This window comes from Polypterus senegalus, chromosome 16 (assembly GCF_016835505.1).
Source record: "Polypterus senegalus isolate Bchr_013 chromosome 16, ASM1683550v1, whole genome shotgun sequence".
NCBI classification, from domain to species: Eukaryota; Metazoa; Chordata; class Cladistia; order Polypteriformes; family Polypteridae; genus Polypterus; species Polypterus senegalus.
This window is the reverse complement of record NC_053169.1, coordinates 89,349,778-89,373,129: the sequence shown is the minus strand read 5'-3', so window position 1 is coordinate 89,373,129 and position 23,352 is coordinate 89,349,778. Positions and strand designations below refer to the sequence as shown.

The window sequence follows — 23,352 nt, the reverse complement described above, 5'->3', positions numbered from 1 at the left end:
TATTTTAGATATCTGAAAAGTGTGTGCAATGTACATTTTTTTAAAGGAATTCCACCATTCTTTGCGCAAATTAAAGAGTAGTGTATCTTGTTGATGGCTGCAGTACATTCACTATCTCAGATTTTAATTAAAGGCCCCGTCCCAACTTTTGCCTTAGATTATCTGGGTGTACTCTTCAAAATATGTTTGTGGAGTCTGTTAATACTGCCTGTATCCTAATTATTAGGCACAAAATAAAGAGAGAGTGTGTAGTTTCAAACATTTGTCAAACAGAGAATTAGGAAAGTTGGACAAGTTTCTAACTTCACACAGTTAAGCAGAGTGCTAGCAGAAGATAATGTTTGAGATTTTGTCCTGAAGAATCAAATATGTTGTCAATAGCTAGGTATCTAAGGGATGTATAGAGACTAGCATGAATTAAAAACTCTGTAGGATGGCAGGGATAAATGATTATCCTGAATTTGAGCAACTGACAGTAACATCTCAGCCTTAAAGTGACTAATACATTGGTAGCACATGTTGAGCGAGATTGACTGGTTAACTGCAGATAGTTATGGCATGGGCGCACAAAGAAGAATTTGAGCAGGATATTCTTTCCATGAATAACCAGAAGTTTCATTACTTTCTAATTCCTTCTATGGTCTCAAGATCTGTTTTTTTATTACTGGGCTGCAATAATGCATAAGCTGGGTTGTGCCATGCTTTAGGCCTTTTCAAACTTTTCTTTTTTTTATACATATCTTTTTGTGTTCCAAATGAACAGAGTTACAATTGTAACAAATTTTATTTTTATATTATTTGTTGAGTTATACTCAATGTAGGAATACTCTGAAAAAGATATTGAATCTTTAATTGACACAGTTAATGTGACATGAAGAGGTGACCATCAGTTAACATCTTCTTTGATACTCTCCATTAAGTTGCATAAAGATTTATTCAGAATATTTATTTTAAGAAATACTTCACCCAAAAATGATATTTTTTACATGTTACTCACCCCGTGTAGTTTGTAGAGATTCGTCAGTCAGTCAGTGTCCAACCTGCTATATCCTAATACAGGGTCACAGGAGCCAATCCCAGCCAACACAGGGCGCAAGGCAGGAACAAATCCTGGGCAGGGGGCCAACCCACCGCAGGACACACACACACACACACCCACCAAGCACACACTAGGGACAATTTAGCATCGCCAATGCACCTAACCTGCATGTCTTTGGACTGTGTGAGGAAACCGATGCAGACGCGCAGAGAACATGCAAACCCCACGCAGGGAGGACCCAGGAAGTGAACCTGGGTCTCCTAACTGCGAGGCAGCAGCGCTACCAGTGCGCCACCGTCTGCTTGTTTGTTGAGATAAGTCAAGTCAAGTTGGGGAGCATGCACTGGTACAGTGCATTGCTGCACCCACTACATGGCGAAACAGCTCAGGATCCCGGGTGGCAACCCTCTAGGCAGACATGCAGTCCAGTCCTACCCTCCGGAAATGATCCTCCATCTGCCGCAGCCAGGTTTTACGTGGGCAACCCCTTGGCCTGGTCCAGCCACTTGGGTCTCCAGCAATGAGGATCTTATGAGCCAGATCACCCTCGGGGAAACGCGCCACATGACCGTAGTGCCGTAACTGACGCTTCCTCACAATGCAGGTAATGTGCCTCATTCGGGACTCCATGAGCAACTTCTCATTCGATACAAAGTCAAACCAAGAAAAATAACTAAGAAAAAAATGAATCTCCTGTTTTGTTGGAGAATGGAGGTAATAATGTTTCTGATAGAAATGGAATCAAACAGTTTCAAACACATAATCATAAAACCTCCAATTACATCTGCTTTGAGACAACAATGCCAATCATTGTGCCACCCATATCAAAATATTTTTTTTCAACTTTATTAACTTTTGTGTGGTTATTTATTTTGCATTATACTATATTTAATGCAACCACATCACAATCAGTTTCCACTTTATTATTTTGGCTTGGCAATACACTGTGTGCACAATTATTAGGCAAGTGAGTATTTTGACCATATCATCATTTTTAATGCGTATATTCCAACTCCAAGCTGTATTAACTTGAATGCTTATTGGATTTAAGCACGTCAGGTGATGTGTATTTGTGTAATGAGGGAGGGTGTGGCCTAAGGAGATCAACACCCTATATCAAGGTGTGCAGAATTATTAGGCAGCTAGTTTTCCTCGGGCAAAATGGGCCAAAAAAGAGATTTAACTGACTCTGAAAAGTCAAAAATTGTAAAAAGTCTTTCAGAGGGATGCAGCACTTTTGGAATTGCTAAGATATTGGTGTGTGATCACAGAACCATCAAACATTTTGTTGCAAATAGTCAACAGGGTCGCAAGAAACGTGTTGAGAAAAAAGACGCAAATTAGCTGCCAAAGATTTGAGAAGAATCAAACGTGAAGCTACCAGGAACCCATTATCCTCCAGTACTTTCATATTCCAGAGCTGCAACCTACCTGGAGTGCCCAGAAGTACAAGGTGTTCAGTGCTCAAAGACATGGCCAAGGTAAGGAGGGCTGAAACCCAACCACCACTGAACAAGAAACATAAGTTGAAACGTCAAAACTGGGCCAAGAAATATCTGAAGACAGATTTTTTCAAAGGTTTTATGGACCGATGAGATGAGAGTGACTCTTGATGGACCAGATGGATGGACCTGTGGATCAGTAATGGGCACAGAGCTCCACTCCAACGTGGAGGTGGGGTACTGGTATGAGCTGGTATTTTTAAAGATGAGCTAGTTGGACCTTTTGCATTGAAGATGAACTCAAAATCAACTCCCAAACCTACTGCCAGTTTTTCAAGACACTTTCTTCAAACAGTGATACAGGAAAAGACCATGATTTTATGCAGGCCAATGCTCCATCACTTGCATCGAAGTTCTCCACTGCGTGGCCAGCCAGTAAAGGCCTTAAAGATGAAGGAATAATGACATGGCCCCCTTCCTCATCTGACCTAAACCCTATCGAGAACTTGTGGGCACTTCTTAAACGCTAGATTTACGGGGAGAAAACAATACACCTCTCTGAAGAGTGTCTGGGAGGCTGTAGTCACTGCTCCACAAAAGCTGATCGTCAACAGATCAAGAAACTGACAGACTCCATGAATGGAAAGGCTTATGACTGTTATTGGAAAGAAGGGTGGCTATATTGGTCATTGATTGATTGATTGATTTTTTTTGAAATGTCAGAGATGTTTATTTGTAAATTTTGAGGTGTTTGTTTATTATTCTCACTATAACAGATGAAAATAAACAAGTGAGATGGGAAAATGTTCATTTTTCCTTTAGTTGCATAATAAATCTGCACACTAATAGTTGCCTAATAATTGTGCGCACATATGTATTCCCCTGATGATGTTCACACTCACATTTCCGTTGTGAAACATTCAGGTTTCAGGTTTATTAACATTTTGGATTGACTGATAGCACTGTGTTTGTTCCATATTAAAATTAATCCTCAAAAATACAACTTGCCTAATAATTGTGCACACAGTGTATTAGCAAAGTGTGCATTCTTTGAAAAGCTTTAGCAATGTGGCAAATGGGAAATAAAGCGTACAATGTGATGAAAAATAACACAAAATGAAGAAGGGGGTAGTAAAAAGCTAGTAATCTGCACAGGGTGGATTTACAGTCTTCAGAAGTGTGAAACGTTAATTAATCAGTATCCATGGTTGTAATACGCAGAAGGGTCTGAAACACATTAACCGTTTTTATTAATGTGTGTTTATATTTTTACTGTTATTTTGATGACATCATCTAGTCATCATTTTCAGTGTTTTCTTGCAAGTTTCATGGTCATATGGGTTTGTTTTCATGCGAGCTACCATTTTGAAGCTTTGAGTCATTAAGATATTGAGTGCTGCTAGGAACGTGTTGTGTGTGTGCTAAGTGATGGGTAGCATTTTGACAGGCACAAAAAAAAGTGTAATCACACACATAAATGAAAGACTTTGATACTTGTACTCTAGCAAAACATTAAGTTAAGTTCAGGTTCTGGTTTTGATTGAGTTTGGTCCACTGCATTTGTATTTAGTTCAGACGCTTTTACTCTAGTGATCAATCAGTATGTTTAGTGTGCTGATTTTGCTCATGACCTTACCGTGAGCCCTTAAAGAAAGATCTGCCTGATCTCTGCCACTCCTAAATAACAACTGTTCAGATGAACTTGCCTTTCAGATGTAATTGCACACAAGTGATACCAGTTGCTACTTTATTCAGTTTTTTCCATTTTACTTTCAGAAAAGGAGCATGACAAGGACACTGCAAATCAAGATATTGGCAGGTCTCAAGTGTTACTCCCATCAGAGTTGGAGAAGGAACCCAAAACTAATGCTGTGGCTAAGCAGTTGCCAAGCAGGGACAGTTTGGATAAACAGCAAGCAAATCTGGACCCCAGCTACATGTCTCCTAGCTTTCCGGTTTCTGCCCCTGGACGCAGCCGGGTAGGCAGTGAGACCTATCTCACTGCTTCAGATGACAGCAGCTCACTGTTTGACGATGATATGCAGAGAACTGATGGAAAGGGCTTGTTTCTGTCTCCATTGGCAATGCCAGAGTTTGACAGCTCATCAGATGAGCTGAGCAAAACATTTCAAGGCCAGAGCCTTAACTCCTCCTCGTCATCCAGTCCCAGCCCACTCCCAGTCCAGTGCTCTTATGTGGACAGAACTGTTAATAGGGTTGGTACCGACCTGTCACTGTTACGGAAGCATCTAAGCCAGCCACAGCTTAGTACAGATCGTCTATTTGGGTGTAACCGGAATGCTATCAGCCTGCTGCGGCCACCCTGGAATTCAGAGATAGATATTGACCAGGAGAAGGTGGAAGCCATAGTGGATGATGATGTTTTTGCCTACAATTCAACAGAGGTTGAAAATCAAATGAAGGAATTGGAAGGACGTCCTCCAAGTAATACACCTCCCACCCCTCCGCTACATCGGCTGCCATCCTGGGTGAGCACCATCAGGCCAAATGCTATGCCATCCCAGCCAACAGGAGCAATAGCCTGAAGTCGTGGTGTCTAAGGTTTTTCTCAATTGCTCACTGTTTCCTCATAATGAAATGTTCCTGCCTTTTTCCTTAATCCTCTGCCTAAAGTTACCCTCCTCACCGTAGGTACAATTTTTTAAATGTTCCAGTAACTGTTGAAACGTATAATATGGTGCCAAAGCTTCGAAGTTGGGTGCAGTATCATTCCTGTCTAACGTGTCTTCAGTGTGGAGTCTTCATATAATCCTTTTGTTTGTGCGAGTTTTCATCAAGAACTCCAATTTCCTCCCAGAGTATAAACACACATATTTGTGTTGATTGGCAAGTCTAAATTCACCTAATGTGATTGCGTGCGGGTATGTGTAAGTGTACCCTATAATGGGCAAGCTTCACATCCAGAGCTAATTCCTGTTATGTAGCAATTTCTGTGGGATAGGATTCAATTTTCTAGTGACACTTGTGATAGATTGGGGGTGCTATCGTTCCTTTGAACCCTTGTCCAAGACTCCAGACACCAAATAAAAGTCCAAATGTTGACTTTATTTTTATGCCACAGTGCACAAAGCACCCTTTCCTCCACTATACTCATATAACAATCACAAATCACTAACAGTAATACTCTCCACCACTCCCAGACACGTTGCCACCCTTCCACCCAGCTCAGCTCTCCGTCTGGGAGCTCCCACAGTCCTTTTATTCTCCCTGACCCGGAAGTGTTCCCAATCCCCAGTCCATGTGATTCTTTATCACTTCCGGGTCAGGTACAAGTCCTTTTCTTCACCCCGGAAGTACGGCACTTCTGTTGTCTCTCCTCCTATGATGCACTTCCGGGTTATAGGGCACATATGACTCTTCGGTCCTCCCTTCAGCTCCCTCTTACGGCCCCTGTGGTATCCAGCAGGGCTGTGTATAAAAACTACATTGTCCATGACTCCCTGCTGGTCTTTGGGGCACCTCCATACTGCAGGGAGGGCTCCATCTGGTGGCCTGGGGGTATTGGCCGGGATGACAAGCCGGTCAAAGACCACACACTCTAGAAGAAAAAAAGAGTTCTAAAAATGAACCGAAGGGGGTGGACTTAAGTTTCCAGCCACTGTTAATCAAGTTTCAGCACAATACAAAGTCTCAAACCTGTAGACAAACACACTGTACATCTTAAGTGATTGATATGTGCCTGGTTTTTAATGACAAATCTCTCAGCATCCTGTTTGCTCTCAGCTACTGTAGGACACTGTCATTACCATATCAGTTAATGGCATGCGGTGGCTTTACCAGGTGAAATACACATAGGAAAACAAAGGCCTATCACAGCCATGTTTTATGTGGGCAAAATTTGCCTTTTTTAAAACTTAGTTAACAAAATTTTTAAGAAATTATGTTCTCATATTTGCGTGGCTTTTGATGACACCTGCCTCCTCCATTTTCCTCTTCCTCTCCATTACCCCGTTTACTAGTCCTTTAATCCTGGCAAGCCTTCAAAATAATTGTCTGTAAAAATAAATAAATGAATAACTTCTTCAGAGTAGTAGCAACAGTAATATTGTCAAATATACAAAGTACAGTGATATTCTTACATGTGCAACCAACTTGTAACACATCCCCATTCCTCTCTGCCATGATAAAAAATAATGTATTAAAATATGTAGCATCATTTTCTTTAATAGAAAGCACAAATCAGTCTTCCTGATTCCTTCTTATGCATGGATGTTTGCATTACAGACTTACACACTATTTCGAAAGAATGAAAGTTAAACAAACTATAAAATATTTCACACAAAAATAATAGTAAATAATGTTAAAGTAATAAATTTGTGTTAAAATTAGACAACCAATTGATCAGTGGCATTAGTTCGCCGAAGAGGAAGAGTAATCTTAGACAGATAGATACTTTATTAATCCCAAGGGGAAATTCACATTTCACAGTCTGCCGCTGGTCTTGCTTGCTTTCTTCTGCTTAATAATAACAGTAATAATACATCACTTGTGTCCCTTGTGCAGCAGTCTTGATTTCTTCTCTTTCCTTCTCTTTCTCTTCTGTACTATTGCTGTCTTTCACCCCACCTTTTTTCCAGTCCAGTGTCATATGTTCATATTTCCTTTGCTCTCCACCGCTCTTGTCTAATTTTCATGTTTCACTCATCTCACTCTACTCTTGTTTGCCTCACATTTATTGTATGTTTGCCTATTTTCTCATGTCTCATCCCTCCCTCATCTCTCTTATTTCTTACTCTGTGTTCCTATCCCTTATATTCATGATTCCGCTTGCTTTGGTGCTTCATTTTTGTTTTTGTTTTCCCCTCCTATCACATTCACATATCAGGCCTTTGTTTTCCATGTCACATATTCTTTCTGACGTCAGTCCATTTTCTCCTATCTCACTCTTATCACTTTCTCCACATTTGTCTCCATGTCTCATGGCCATATTTCCCTTGTTTTCCCTCACCCTGTTTCACTTTCATGTCTGATTTATTTAACTCCACTCTCCTGGGCCTCAAATGTACATTTTCTGTCTCACTTCTTCATCATTTGACATGTCTTACTGTCCTCTGTCTCATATTTGTTATGATTTGGTTTAGTTCTACATTTTGTACAGCTTTATTTCATACTTTTTACTCACTTTTATTTTCCATGTTGGAATTTGGTCTTATTTTGAGAACAAGTTTTCATTTAAGCCTTTATTTTAAGATGTTACAGTATTTGAACAGGTTCGGTGGCAACTGGGCGACAGTCAACTCTGCGAAAGGACAACTCGCTAAAAGACAACTCGGTGAAGAAAATTTTGGCGAAATACAACTCGGTGAAAGACAATTCGGCAAAGAAACAACTTGGCGAAATACAACTCGCCGACATCCTTCACCAGTTCGGTAATAACAGTTAGGTTCAAAGAGATTTTTTAATTATATTTAAATGACAACGTGATTTAAAATGTTGAAAATAAATTTATATAATTGACGAACGAACTTTATTCTGCAGATGGAACAAACTCTGTCTTACATTATCTTCTGCAACCAAAATTGCTAATCCTTTATATAAATTGTATTGATCGTAATCGTATGATAACGATTTTTAGAATACAAAGGTAACCTGCGAGTACGGCTAAAGGAATACCTTTACTCTCAACGTATTGGGACTCTGATAAAGCTGGTGATTCTGTGGATTTTCCGGTGCCCTACGTTGTCATTTAAATATCATTAAAAATCTCTTTGAACCTAACTATTACCTATTACGTAAAGTATGTCGCCAAGTTCTCTGTCGCCCACTTGTGTTTTCGCTGAGTTGTCTGTCACCCAGTTGCCTCTAAACGATTCGGACGTATTCCTGCTTTGCCTGTTTGTTGCTAGGCCTGGATGACGGGAAGTAAGTGGTGCATGACATCTTAGGTCAGTAGGTATAAAGGTCCTCACAGGGACTTCCTTTTCATCTGGATTTGTGAATAAAAACATTAATAGTGGTGAGGACATTTTGTTTTAAAGACATTTTGGTTACAATTTAAATCTTTGTTTTCTTTTGACTTTGATTTTGGCATGTGCTTAGACGTGATGACAAATTGGTTTTGATTTTTTTGTTTAATGAACCCTGCTAGGCTTTAAAGTATATTTCATACCCTGATCTTTCTCAATAAAAATCTGCCTCATCTTCTCTATGTCCGTACAATATTCACGTTTCCTTCTCTTCTTTTATTTTATTCAACTTTTACTTTGTTTTTTCCTTCTTCCTCAGCCTTATTTCCAGTCTCACACCTCTGACTTATTTACTTTGTGACTTCTCCACACCAGTCCTCGGTCGCTCATATTACCATCTGTTCTTACAGGAAAGCAGAATTTATGCAGTTGCCAAATCAGGAATGTGTCCTTCTGAATTGTCTGCTGGCAGCACTTGTAAATGTAAGTTACAGAAATGTCCATCGCTTCACTTTGACTGCTGTCTCACTCCAGGTACAGCAAACGTGCATTTCTGTTTTTGTCTCCTAGACTCCAGTGGAGGGCTGACTTCCTTCTCGGCCTCAGCATGTTTTACTTCTTTGATTTACAGGAATGTAAGCACTCCAGTATATGCCATCCTGAAAGGGGTGAGTAGAGTGTCTTCTCTGGAGGTCTCTGTTGGAAGTTTTCTAGGATCCTTATTTTATTTTATTTATTTTTTGTCTTCCACAGAAAGCAACTCAGTTAAGCAATACACCTTTATTAGATGAATCATCTGAATCTGATGGGGAAAAGAGTTCCCGGTCAAGTTCTCAGACCTCAGGCTCTCGGACTACTGGGTCCAATTCAAGGAAGGAGAATGGTCCAGGGAGCCCTCGTGCCATGAAAAGAGGTAGACTGTCCTTTAACATTGATTGTAGGAAAAATCAATGCACTGCACATTCTGTGATTTTCTACAGTCTTCCATCTCTGTCGTGCCAGGTGTCTCCGTGTCCTCCATGAACTCTGAAAATGACTATGCCATCCCACCAGATGCCTACTTCACAGATACGGACTGCTCAGAGCCTGAACAGAAACTTCCTAAGACAAGCTTGTGTGTGGGGGACAACAGCAAGAGTGTAAGAAACCAGAGGAGAATTGTGGTGTGAAATTTAAGACCGACAGTCATGAATATCAGTAGAGATGTTGCAGTGCAACTGGGAAAAGAGATTTTAGAGTGAAATCAGGAATGGACAGAACTGCAATTCAATGCTGCAATGAGACTTCTTAACTGAATGAAAGTTTTCTTTCCCATAGGAGCATTTGGAGAAGTCAGGCTATTTGCTTAAAATGGGAGGACGAGTGAAAAGCTGGAAGCGACGCTGGTTCGTTCTGAAGAGTGGGGAGCTGCTCTACTATAAGTCTCCTGTAAGTCTGACCTATTCCACACTGCTGGCCTGCACTTTGAAAGTTGCCAGTCTTTGGCACATTTTGTCAAGTGGAATTAATAAAGCAGTATCACAAATGAGCAAGTGGATAACCTCCCAGAGATAAATGGGACTACTAAAGAGGTACTGAGGGACTTGGAAATTGTAGAGGGAGAAGTACTGCCCAGATTAAATAAGCTGAAATCAAACAAATCACCAGGACCAGATAATATTTACCCTCGAGTTCTTAAGGAGGCTGACAAGTACATATATAAACCCTTGACACATATTTATAGGAAGTCACTTCGCATTGGAGAGATTCTGGTGGACTGGAAAATGGCAAATATCATCCCACTATATAAAAAAAGGGTGATAGGGCAGATCCAAGAACAATAGGCCAGTAAGCTTAACATGCGCCACAGGAAAATTAATGGAAGGAATTATTAAGGATAAGGTTGAGCACCTGGCAAGGACAGGAGTTATTCTGAACAGTCAGCATGGGTTCAGAAGAGGGAGGTCGTGTTTTACTAACATGTCGGAATTCTATGAGGAGTCAACAAAAGGATACGATCAAAGAGGAGCAGATGATATTATTTATCTCGACTTTAAGAAAGCATTTGACAAGGTGCCACATGAGAGGGTGGGCATCAAACTAAAAGAGGTGAGAGTTCAGGGTGATATTTTTAGATGGGTGCAGAATTGGCTCAGAAATAGGAAAAGGGGGTTGATGGTGCGAAGAACCTCATCAGAATTGGCCAGTGTTAAGAGTGATGTCCAGCAGAGGTCAGTCCTAGGGCCACTTCTATTTTTAATACATAGATAGGAATATAAGTAACAAGCTGGTTAAGTTTGCTGATGATACCAAGATAGGTGGGGTTAGCAAATAATTTCGAATCCATTATATCATCACAGAAGGATTTGGGCAGCATACAGGCTTGTGCAGATTTGAGGCAGATGAAATTTAATGTCAGTAAATGTAAAGTATTACACATAGGAAGTAAAAATGTTAGTTTGAATACACAATGGGCGGTCGGAAAATTGAGAGTACACCTTATGAGAAGGATCTAGGAGTCCTAGTGGACTCTAAGCTATCGACTTCCAGACTGTGGTCAGAAACCATTAAGAAAGCTAACAGAATGTCAGGTTATATAGCATGATATGTGGAGTACACGTCCAAAGAGGTTATGCTCAGGTTTTATAACGCACTGGTGAGGCCTCATCTTGAGTACTGTGTGCAGTTTTGGTCTCCAGGCCACAAAAAGGACATAGCAGCACTAGAAAAGGTCCAGAGAAGAGCGACTAGGCTGATTCCAGGGCTTCAGGGGTTGAATTATGAGGAAAGATTAAAAGAGCTGGGCCTTTACAGTTTAAGCAAAAGAAGATTAAGAGGTGACATGATTGAAGTGTTTAAAATTATGAAGGGAATTAGTGCAGAGAATCGAGACTGTTATTTTAAAATGAGTTCATCAAGTACACCGGGACACAGTTGGAAACTTGTTAAGGGTAAATTTCACACAAACATTAGGAAGTTTTTCTTTACACAAAGAACGATAGACACTTGGAATAAGCGACCAAGTAGCGCGGTAGACAATAAGACTTTAGGGACTTTCAAAACTCAAGTTGATGTTTTTCTGGAAAAAATAAGGAAATAACACTGGCAAGCTTTGTTGTGTTGAATGGCCTGTTCTCATCTAGATTATTCTACTGTTCTAATATGGAAAGTCTCAAGGTCTGAGCACAGCTGATGAACACTCTGGGGCTTAGAAAAGTAAAAAGAAAATCTTGTACAGTACAAGGATTCCAGGAAGTTGGAATGAGCTACTATTTGTGTGTTTGCAGAGTGATGTGACCAAGAAACCACAGGGACAGATTGAGCTTAATGCCTTGAGCAGTATAGTTCGTGGTGAAGGAAAGCAGACCATTCAGGTGAGCACCAAGGCTCCTGTTCAATTGACACTGCCGGTCTAAAAGCAAGTTTGTGCAACCCAGCTCTCTGCTTTGCCTCTTGTCTTATTTCTGATCTTTTCTGTCATTGCATCATCCTTGTCAGTGTTGATTCTTTACAGCAGATATAACTTATTTCTGACATTCGAGAATAACCTTAATACTTGGAATTTCTTAAATTCCACCCTTGCTAAGTATTCTTCTTCCCTTGTAGTATGATCATCTTGGTTACTATGAAAGACACCTTTGGTCCGCATGAGAAGAGCTGCTTGCTTGTGAGAATTCTGGCTTTTTTGTACATTTAATTTGCAAAGCCGTTTACTTCATATGCTAATTGTGTTATCTTGAACTTACCTGTGATTCCTTTAATACTGTGACTATCCACACCTGCAGCTGGTCACTGAGAAGCGGCTCTACTTTCTATCAGCGGACTCTCCAAACATTTTGGCTGAGTGGATTAGAGTTCTGCACAATGTGCTGCAGGTTCAGACAGCCATCCCGCTGTTCACTCAGCCTGAGGTGAAGCCCACCATGAAAGGACTGCTGACAAAGGTAAATTGCAGTGTAGCTGCTAAGTATTGATGCATAATCATGAAAGACCTACACTCCGGCATGTGCTGTGTGAATCTTGTACGTTTGCAGGACACTTGTATTAGAATAGCCTTTCCCAGTTAGATACTATACATATATACTTTATTGTTTGGAGGATATTGCAGTGTTACAGCAGCCCATACATATCCGCAATAGTGAAATAAACACAAAAACTGCTCAGAAATGCAATCTGGTCTAAAGGATAAAATGAAAAAAAAAACACATTTAGAATTTACTTTCTGCCATTAAAATGACAGAAAACATTGTTTAGACTTCTAATGGTACTGTGACAAGATTATTATGCATTTTATTTATTCGCACCTTTTAAAATATTCAAGGTCACATTACAAAGCATAAACAAATCATAACAAATATTAAACACTATTAAATAACAGACAACCTAGAAATATCATGGAAATAACAGGAAAAGGTTCAATACACAGGCAATGCAATTTTAAAAAGACAAGTTTTATGCCGATTTTTAAACAGTAAAATTTAGTTTGAAGGCATAGTCTGTGAGGGATATGAATTCTAAAACTTGCGTGCACCAGAGCTAAATGTTGACCTTCCCATTGTGAAAAGATGGAAAGAAGGGGCAACAAAAAAAACGGCATCAGAGTAGGGACATAATCCTTAAGGGAATCCAACAAGTACAACAAGGCCAAGTTATGGAGGGCTTTTTATATGCTGTAAGTAAGAGAACTTTGTAATTGATTTAATACAATGATTCCCCGCTATTGCACGCAGGGACGTTCTTAGGCATCCGCGTAGGACCCCGACTGTGAGGGCAACCTCTGGGCCAGCCCCAACTTACAATTTTTTTTTTTTGTTGGGCTGTGGGCCTGGGGCCCCTGTCATGCCCCTGGCACGGCAGCCGTCTGTGCCAGTACCTCATGTCGTGTATCACGATACCCTCCTCATCCTAAATTTTATCGTTCTTTTCCGGATGTTTTATTAGAACACCTTCCTGAGCTCCGGTGTGACTACGCCCCCCCCAGGACGCCCCCTCCAGGGCCTGCACATTTGTGAACCGCGTAGGGCCCCCAAACTGCTAAGAACAGCCCTGTATCACGGTTCAGCTATCGCGTCCCCGCTACATTGTGGATTTATGATTATTATTATTATTACTAGGGGGCTCCGCCCCCTGCTTGCTTCACTCGCCCACCCCTGGGTTTGGTTTACTGGATAAACAATTTAAAGAGATTGTTATTTTCATGAGAATTGTTACATACTGTATGTATTATTTTAATTTTTACTTTAAAACTTTTGTAAAAACAATATTTGTCCTTTATTTCCTGCTCCGGGCGTGGTTAAATCTTTTTCTCGTGGGACTTATAACGCTGCTCGCGTTATGATGGGGGGGTCTGGACACACACTAAATATATGCAATCGGTTCAGCTGCTGTCTTGCTGCTTGTCACGCTTTTTGTCATTCATTTAAAAGCCTGTACAGCAGCTGTCCTTTTGCCTCTTCGCGTCTCTGCCGCTAGCGTTCTGAAGGGGGGGGAGGCACCATTGTAATGTGTAGTCTTGTGTGTCGTCAAAGTGTCTCTCCAAGATGATCACGTCTCGATCGCTTCACTCAACCCCCCGGAGGTGCAGTGCACTCCTGCCACTTCATGTCTCTCTTGCTCGCGTTGTGAATGGGGGGAGCTAAAGGAGATGCAGGTGGATCAGCTGCTGGCTTTGTGCTGCTACTGCCAAGATGCATGTTCTGCTTGTCGCTCTGCGTGTCGCTCATTTTAAAGCCTGTACAGCAGCTGTCCTTCTGTCTCACTGCCTTGTCTTGCATGACATTAAAGTGTCTCTCACGGGACGTTAAATTGTCTTCCGAGAAGATCACGCCTCATCTCCCTGGTCTCCCTGCCAAGATTTGTTTTTATAATAGAAAGATGTTAATCATATCCTTAGCCCAACATCCACATATCATATGTGTTTACAAAGTGTTTTTTTAATAAGTTTACATGTGTTTAAAGTGTGTGGGAGGGGTATTTTAAACTTAAACTATAAAAAAAAAAAGTTTATTTATATGGTCTTTCTATGTCATGAATTTTCACCTATCGCTGATGGGTCTGGAACGTAACTTCCGCGATAGGAGGGGGATCACTGTATTTAACTGCCAGCCAATTACATTTTTTGAAAACTGGTGAAATGTGATCATAGATTTTAATATAACTAACTAAATGGACTGCTGTGTTCTAAATCAGCTGAAGTCTATTTAGTAGCTTTTTAGAAATATGAACCAAAAGGGCATTGCAGTAATACAGTATAATCTTGAAGTAATGAATGCATTAATCGATATTTCAAAACATGAGATAAGGAGGAATGTAATCAACAAATGTTGTGAGGATGTTAATAAGAATCTTAAAGAGTTAACATTTGATTTAAAAGAAAGAGAACAAACATAACTTGTAACATGGGTACAAAGTGGTATCCAAGAACCATCAATACAAATACTAACACTACAAAACTTAAATTAAGTGAATTTTGGATCAATAAAAATAAATTCTGATTTCTTGCTGTTGAGTTTAAGAATGTGGTGTGTCATCCAAACTTGAACACAAGGAAGAGAACAAATCAAAGGGGATGGAAGACCTTCAGAAGGTTTAGCAGAGATGTATTGTTGAGTGTCATCTGCAAAACAAAGAAGGCTGACACCACAGTGACACCTAATGGATCTCAGAGGAAGAAGATGCACATTGGAAACAAAATGAGTAATAAGAGAACAATGTGACCTAGAATTTTTCAAATGAGTAGATTAAAAACTGCAACGTAGACAAGATGCTCTGCTGGTTGACCGGAGTCTCATGCAGAGGGTGTATGTTTAGCCTACATCTCTCTCTTACTGCCTCCAGAGAGTTCAGGGTAGCACCCTAAACAGAACCAGCCATCCTAATTAACTTGTTAAGTCTATTAGCATCTTCTGCTCTTATTATATTATCTCAACATATTACTGTGTAAAAGAGCACCCTTACAACCACATATATAGATCTTGTGCAGAAACATTTTGTTTATGCTAAAGGACTAGAGGGGACTGGGCGGTCTCATGGTCTGGAATCCCTACAGATTTAATTTTTTTCTCCAGCCGTCTGGAGTATTTTTTGTTTTTACTGTCCACCCTGGTCTTTGGACCTTACTCTTATTCTATGTTAATTAATGTTGACTTATTTTATTTTCTTACTGTGTCTTTTATTTTTCTATTCTTTATTATGTAAAGCACTTTGAGCTACTTTTTGTATGAAAATGTGCTATATAAATAAATGTTGTTGTTGTTGTAGAGGCAGTTCAGGAAATACAGTCAGCTCTTATTTATAACTAGCAAAATACCTGCGCTTCGCAGCAGAGAAGTAGTGTGTAAAAGAAGTAATGAAAAAGAAAAGTAAACATTTTAATAATAACGTAACATGATTGACAATGACATACATGTCTACATATATAGACACACACATATACATACATATATATATATATAATATATATCTATCTATATCTATATATATATATATATATCTGTATATATATCTATCTATCTATATATCTATATCTATCTATATATGTTTATCTAAATCTATATCTAAATATGTATATCTAAATCTATATCTAAATATATATATATATATATATATATATTATTAAAATTAATTAAAAACGTTATTTGTACAAAATTTTAATTTATCTATCCATTCCTAAATAATTAAATGGACAGGCTATTTCGTATCCGTGCAATACGCTGCTTGTTAAAACGGATGACTCCTGCTCTTACGTGCACTTAGTGCTGCGTGGGTATTATGAACTATCGTATCTGTTCAAGTTCTATTTAAATTTTAAATATAAGTAATTTTTATTTAGTCGACAGAAATATGTTTAGTAGGAATGTAAGTTAAATTTAGTCATCATTGCATAAATTTTTCTTTACCATAGAAATTTAAAGACTAAATTCAACTTCCATTCCTACCAAAGATATTTCTGGCTACCTACTTATATCCAAATTCGTGCTATTGTGCTGTCGCCTGCCTGCTTGAATAAGTCACCCTCGCTTCGTTCTTACTTTTTTACCGTTCATTTAATCATGACTAGTGGCAGAGAAATTATAAAATGGAAGGGGGATTACACCGAGTATGGCTTTACCAAAACAATTATTGATGGTGAATAAAGTATCCATTATTCATAAAGCTTCAAGTGGTGATCTGTCTTTCTGCGTTAACCTCATATTTTTTCATACTTCTTCTCAAACCATGGGGGTGGGAGGGTAAAATGAATCGGGAAGCGCTGATCAATGTAATCGGTGTGCCAGGAAATCATGCATTGACAGAAGTTCCCCTTTGCTTGGAATTCAAAGTGTGATTAAATGCGTTATTTTTTAACGCGTTATGGAGCACATGCCTCGAAGCTTCTCAGCTGTGCTTGTGCTAAGAAAAGGAAACATTTTAAAAATAACATAACACGATTGTCAATGTAACCTTTTGTAAGTAGTGCCTGGAGGATTCAGAGTGTGGAGAAACTCTAGAGACAGCGTGTGTATTAACTTGTGGATTTTTCTGTGAGTATTTGGTGGCAGCATCACAAAATTGGTTCCGCAAGACTGCGTTAGCTGTAGAGCTCAGCTCAGAGCGAAATGAGGTGAATGGGAGGGGAGATGATGACGTGACTCCCCCACCCACCTTAACTGTCAATCCCCCACAAACACAGTCTCTCGGAATTTGCATAAGCACAGCCCTTCAACAGCAATTTTAACTTAGTTACAAAGTGATCAAAACTCTCGTTTATATCCTGCGTCCTCTCATTAAACTTGTATCCCGCATTAGCCGTGGGCATAACAAACGCCAGCAGCAGCCTGTCTATGAACTTAATTTGAAGTTTAGGTTTACACCGTGCTTTGTTTCTGCAGTAGCTGCACTCATGAATATGCTTGTATGTGTCAGTTGCTCGCTTCTTATTGTTTCGCTGCCTTCTAGATTATATAATGCATGTTTTCTTCAGCGCTTTTTGGAGCTCTTCCTTGTTTTCTACGTACTGCGTTGACAGTTCACGTGATTATGTGGGAGGCATGATGACATACACAACACTCCGCCCCAACCCCCACCACGGCCATCGAGCTAAACTCCATTACAGTATATGGAGAAAAATAGCTTCCAGTTATGACCATTACACGTAGAATTTCGAAATGAAACCTGCCCAGCTTTTGTATGTAAGCTGTAAGGAATGAGCCTGCCAAATTTCAGCCTTCTACCTACACGGGAACTTGGAGAATTAGTGATAAGTGAGTCAGTGAGTGAGTGAGTGAGTCAGTCAGTCAGTGAGTCAGTGAGGGCTTTGCCTTTTATTAGTATAGATGTACTAGGGGGCTCCACTCCCTGCTTGCTTCGCTCGCCCACCCCCGTGTTTGGTTTACCTGATATACAATTTAAAGAGATTGTTATTTTCATGGGAATTGTTACATATGCATTATTTTCAGTTTTACTTTAAAAATGTTTGTAAAAACAATACTTGTCCTTCATTTCCGGCCCCGGGCGTAGTTACATCTATTTCTCGTAGGACGTATAATGCTGCTTACGTTGTGAAGGGGGGGTGGCTGAACGCACACTAAAGAGATGCCGTTGGATCATCTGCTGTCTTTCTGCTGCTGGCGAGCTGCCTATTCTGCTTGTCGCGTGTCGTTGTTTTAAGAGCTGGGTGCACATGATGCGTGTCTGCCAAAAGCAATCCAACAACTGCTATGTCAGATGTCCATGGACTTGTATTATAAGAACCTGGACACAAATAGAAGAACATACATAAGCTTGGTCCGCAATAGAAGTAAAATCTTGCAGTACTTCTTTGTATTCCTTGCTCTGTGCTCCAATAAACACACGTTATCTGCAATACACTAATAACCCAATTGTGCTCCACTCACTTAGAATCTGGAACCAATGTAGAAAGCATTTTAAGATGGAGAAGCTTCTATCTGTGGCACCTTTGCATGAGAACTCCTCTTTCAACCTTCGCAAACATATGCAGTTTTTAATATCTGGAAAAAATTTGGAATTAACTTGCTTAGAGATCTTTATATAGACAAAATCTTTGCATCCTATGAACAATTACATTCCAAATTTAACATTCCAGCTACACATTTCTCTCACTATCTTCAAATCAGGAACTGTGTTAAACAGAACCTTCCAGATTTTCCTCATCTTGCACCCTAATCCATGCTGGAAAAAATATTGCTCAATCTCAAGGACTTAAACCATCTCTACAATATATAAAATCATTTTACAATCCCTCCCTTTCAAAGATCCAAGAGGACACCAGGAAAAAGATCTCTCAATTAAGATATCAGAAAAGGAGTGGAAAGTAGCAATGCAGAGAATTCACTCAAGCACCATATGCACAAAGCATACAATTATACAACTCAAAATTATATATCGAGCACATCTGTCTCGACTAAAACTCTCCAAAATGTTTCCAGGGCATGATCCAACCTGTGAACGTTGCAACCAAGCCCCAGCCTCACTGGGTCACATGTTCTGGGCCTGCACCAAATTAACATCATTCTGGACCAAAATTTTTAATTACCTTTCAGACAGCCTTGGATTCACAATCCCTCCTAACCCATTAACAGCTGTGTTTGGGGTTCTTCCAGAGGGGCTTAAAGTGGAGAAAGACAAACAAATTGTGATTGCATTCACTACACTTTTGGCACGCAGACTTATTCTGATATACTGGAAGAACCCAAACTCTCCTCTTTTAAGTCAGTGGGAAACCGATGTGTTATATTATTTGAAATTGAAAAAAATTAAATACTCAGAGGATCCGTACAGACTTTTTTCAAAACATGGCAGGATCTAATCAGTAATATTTTAAAATAAGTTCATAAAGCACAGAGAACTTATTTATTTAGGTATGTTTACAAGCCTTAATTTTTACGCCGTTTGGCTTGCTCTCTCTCTCAGTGGTGGGGATCGATCTGTCCTGTCTGTAATAATTCAGTAAAGAGAGTAACACTAGAAGCTAGACAGTATGAATGATACCTTAAAATGAAGTGTTTTATGATGGCCTAGGCCTGCTTTATATATTATACCAAACTCTGAATTAAGACCACCGTGAGTGCTGTTCCTAAGCAACAGGAGACAACATCAGCCAGGAATAGTATGGTAAAAGACAAGTAGTATCCCACAATCAGGCAAGTGCCACGTGTACCTTTGATCACACTAGCTTACTTGAGATGCTCTTAAATATCTTATATGCTCTTAAATATCTTATAATACCTATTGTTGTGTTCGCAGAGGAGAAAGTCTAACATAATAGTCTTATGCATTTTGGATCCTGTGCTAATATTCCCTTTCTGTCTTTTCCTCAGGTTAAACATGGGTATTCTAAGCGTCTGTGGTGCGTTTTAATAGGAAAAACCCTGTACTATTTCCGTAGTCAGGAGGACAAGGTGAGACAACAACAGCAACTGAGAGCATCAGGCTACAAAATAGCATCTGTTATTGCATTGTGAGCAGACAGCATGTCAGTAGCTCACTACTTATGCTTTTACAGTTTCCTCTGGGCCAGATCAAGCTGTGGGAAGCTAAGGTGGAGGAAGTGGACCGATCTTGCGATTCTGATGAGGATTATGAGAGCAGTGGAAGAAACCTAATGTCCACACATTACACACTTGCTATCCAACCCCAAAATCAAGGTCCGACCTACCTACTGATTGGCTCAAAGCATGAAAAGGTGATGAGTATGTTGATGAAAATCCATGCACTGTTCATAGAGCGAACAGTCTTTATGGAAGGTCTTTTCGCCTTTTCCGCGTAAATCTCTAGAAATTCTACATTTTTCCAGGCCTTTTCCATTGGTTAGCTGACCAGAGTGAGCTGCTCTGCCTAAAACGTAACAGGTTTCCAATTGTAGCATTCTTAAAATACTCTGCTGGGGCAAACAGCACAAAGTATTGTTTTGGCAGTTGATACCTCTATGATACCATCTTCATTAACCCTTGACTGACTAGCTCTCTGCCTTATTTGTGTTTTCTACAGGATGCATGGCTTTACCATCTGTCTGTATCAGCTGGTACTACAGGCTCTTCAGTGGGCACTGAATTTGAACAGTTGGTAAGCAAGCTAATGAGCGTGGAAGGAGATCCCAGTAAGTAATGGAAGAAAGTGAATTTCTATATTTGACAACAATGGTAATCTTTTCCGCACTGTGCCGTACACTAACATGTCATATATCAAAAAGTAATAGGGGAATCATAGCTTCCTTGGTGTTTCTAGAACTTGTCTTCTAGCTTGACCTGTGTCGTTTCTACCCTCTGTCACCACCTCCAGCAGAGTTTTTTTTCTTTGTCTTCTGTAGTACTTTGTTCAGTATATCCAGACCCCAGTTGCTCATGTCTTGTTTTTTCCTATAGACTCCCAGGTTTGGAGACATCCCATCCTTTGCTACAGCAAAGATGGAATCACCAAGCCTCTTACCACCTTGCCATCAGAGGCTCTGCAGACAGAGGCCATTAAGCTGTTTAAGGTATGAGAAACGTTGCTGTACACTTGTGGAACATAAAAGGGCCAGAGCATTGGTGTTTATTACTTAGGACAGAGTCAAGCTTGCTAAAAGAATTTACATCCCAGTGGTGTCAAATGGATAACACACGGGCTCCCTGTACTACTCAATACAAATGAGGAAATGGCCACTGGCTTTTTGAAGGCACCACGGACAATATCGGTGGTGGTTTCATTTCTTCACTTTAGTTGAGATTTAGATTTTTCTTTTTACTTACACACCTGACAGCATCAAAAAAAGCTCATGTGAAAATTAGGGTTCCAAAATTCATCTGTTTTTTTGAAGTGGCCATTATATGCATTAGTTTTACCCCCTATGTAAATGAAAATATAGGGAAATTAAATAACATATACAAGAAATACTATGCAATGCTGTACACAATGTTTTATAAAATAACAATTCCAAAAGACCAGGCACCATTTATAGATGCGCTTTAAGGCATCCAAAGTTCAGGGTGCCATCCACTTGCTACAAAGCAGGAAAACTGAAGGTCAGAAGGCCAGCAGAATTTTATACATTTTTGTTTTTATTCGTTTAGCACCAGTAGCACTATTCATGTTCAGGGAAGTTAAAGAAGGTGGCTTTCATTACCTAAGAGACTACAACCAACATCAGGTGCAGTTCTTTGTTCTTCAAAACAAAATAAAAACCTGTGACTATGTATATGTGTAGAGTATGTGTATTCTATAGGCCAGTCTCATTATTGAACAACAATCTTAAATTTTATGGCCAGTGTGCTAGTAAATCGAATAGAAACTGTTCTTAATTTTATAATTTTGCAAGATCAAAGAGGATGTGTTAAAGGCAGACATTTTCTATCAAATCTACAATGTTCAATGAAATACATGCTCAAGCCAAAACAGAGCTTCCTGAGTGCAGAAGAGGATTAATGGGATTATCTATTGTACATATTTTGATATGTTTATGGACCAAAGTGTTCTACTCCTACCCTAAAGATTTACTTTTATGTAAACAATATAAATTTTAAGGGGCGGCACTGTGGCGCAGTGGGTAGCGCTGCTGCCTCGTAGTTAGGAGACCATGTTCACTTCCCGGGTTCTCCCTGCGTGGAGTTTGCATGTTCTCCCTGTGGCTGAGTGGGTTACCTCCCACAGTCCAAAGACATGCAGGTCAGGTGCATTGGTGATTCTAAATTGTGCCTAGTGTGTATGTGCCCTGCAGTGGAATGGTGCCCTGCCTGGGGTTTGTTTCCTGCCTTGTGCCCTGTGTTAGCCTGGATTGGCTCCAGCAGACCAAATGACCCTATAGTTAGGATATAGCGGGTTGGGTATTGGATGGATGGATATAAATTTTAGTTATGCCACGTCATAACACAGAATCACACTGTGCTGTATTTTCTCACCAATATTATTTGTCATCACTATCAAACTCTTCTGAATATAGAGACAAATGAAATCAGAGATTAGTAGAAAAGTAGCTCTTTATGCAGATATTTTGGCACTTTACATTAATAATCCATGTTCATCACTTGCATAGGCACCAAGTATAACAAAGGAGCTTAGTATCTCTTGGTCGAGTTTATAGTGAACTCTGTAATTTTACTGTTTCCCATAAATAGCCTTGCATGTCTTCTTAAGGTTTCATCAATTCTAATTTACTGTTCGTACCAATCAACATACTTAAGAATCTCAGTTAACCTATTCAAATTTCATTTAAGCAACCTGTTAGAAAGAGTAAACAAGATATATGAGGTGGTCAGGCCTCCATCTTCTATTTGCTGGGAAAATTAGACTGATAAAATTAATATCCTTCTAAGATTTTTACATCTGTTTAGAGGTTGTGAAAGATGCCCAGACACAGACAGACACCGAGACAGCCAGATGTCCACAAACACACATGTTTATTTTCTTTTCAGCGAACACAACACCAATACACAGACCACCAGCAAACTCAGTCCTTTACTTTTCTTCTGCCACCTCCACTCCTCCCTCGTAAGCTCTGTCCTCTTCCACCCAACTCCAGCTCCCCGAATGGAGTGTGACGGCCCCTTTTACGGCACACCCCGATGTGCTCCAGGTGCTCTCTGATGATCTTCTTGCAGCACTTCCTGGTGTGGTGGAAATGTTGCATGGACACCCGGAAGCCCTCCAGGTGTGGCCGGTTCCTCTTCTGGCAGCACTTCCTAGTGTGGCGGAAGTGCTGCCGTCCAGGGCTCTGAGATGATCCAGGTGCCCCCTGGCGGTGGCCACGGACCCCAGCAGGGTTGAGCTTACAAGCTCACCATTCGTGATCCTAGTGTAATCCAGGGTGGCTGCCCTCTTGCACCCCAGGGAAGATATTGCCCTTCTCCCGGTCCTTCCCTTCTCCAGTCATCCCGGTGGGGCAAGGTCCCCGGTCGTCTGCCACAAGGTTTATAAGAATTGTAGGGTCATTATTGTCACATGCACAGAATACAGTGACATTTTTATTTGTATATGTTAGTCAAAATGCTCC

The 23,352-nt window shown here is 40.1% G+C and overlaps 1 protein-coding gene across 3 annotated transcripts in view; it reads left to right on the top strand.

Annotated features, from left to right (window-relative positions):
• Positions 1–23,352, top strand: part of LOC120516519 (pleckstrin homology domain-containing family H member 2-like) — an 82,029-nt gene that overhangs the window by 35,309 nt on the left and 23,368 nt on the right. For all 3 annotated transcript variants that reach the window (XM_039738242.1, XM_039738241.1, XM_039738243.1), the window contains 12 exons: positions 4,258–4,970; positions 8,819–8,891; positions 8,979–9,076; positions 9,162–9,321; positions 9,411–9,547; positions 9,726–9,836; positions 11,675–11,761; positions 12,173–12,331; positions 19,706–19,786; positions 19,891–20,070; positions 20,376–20,484; positions 20,750–20,862. In XM_039738242.1, coding sequence (XP_039594176.1) covers positions 4,258–4,970; positions 8,819–8,891; positions 8,979–9,076; positions 9,162–9,321; positions 9,411–9,547; positions 9,726–9,836; positions 11,675–11,761; positions 12,173–12,331; positions 19,706–19,786; positions 19,891–20,070; positions 20,376–20,484; positions 20,750–20,862 — 2,021 coding nt within the window. The remainder of the gene's footprint in view (positions 1–4,257; positions 4,971–8,818; positions 8,892–8,978; positions 9,077–9,161; positions 9,322–9,410; positions 9,548–9,725; positions 9,837–11,674; positions 11,762–12,172; positions 12,332–19,705; positions 19,787–19,890; positions 20,071–20,375; positions 20,485–20,749; positions 20,863–23,352) is intronic.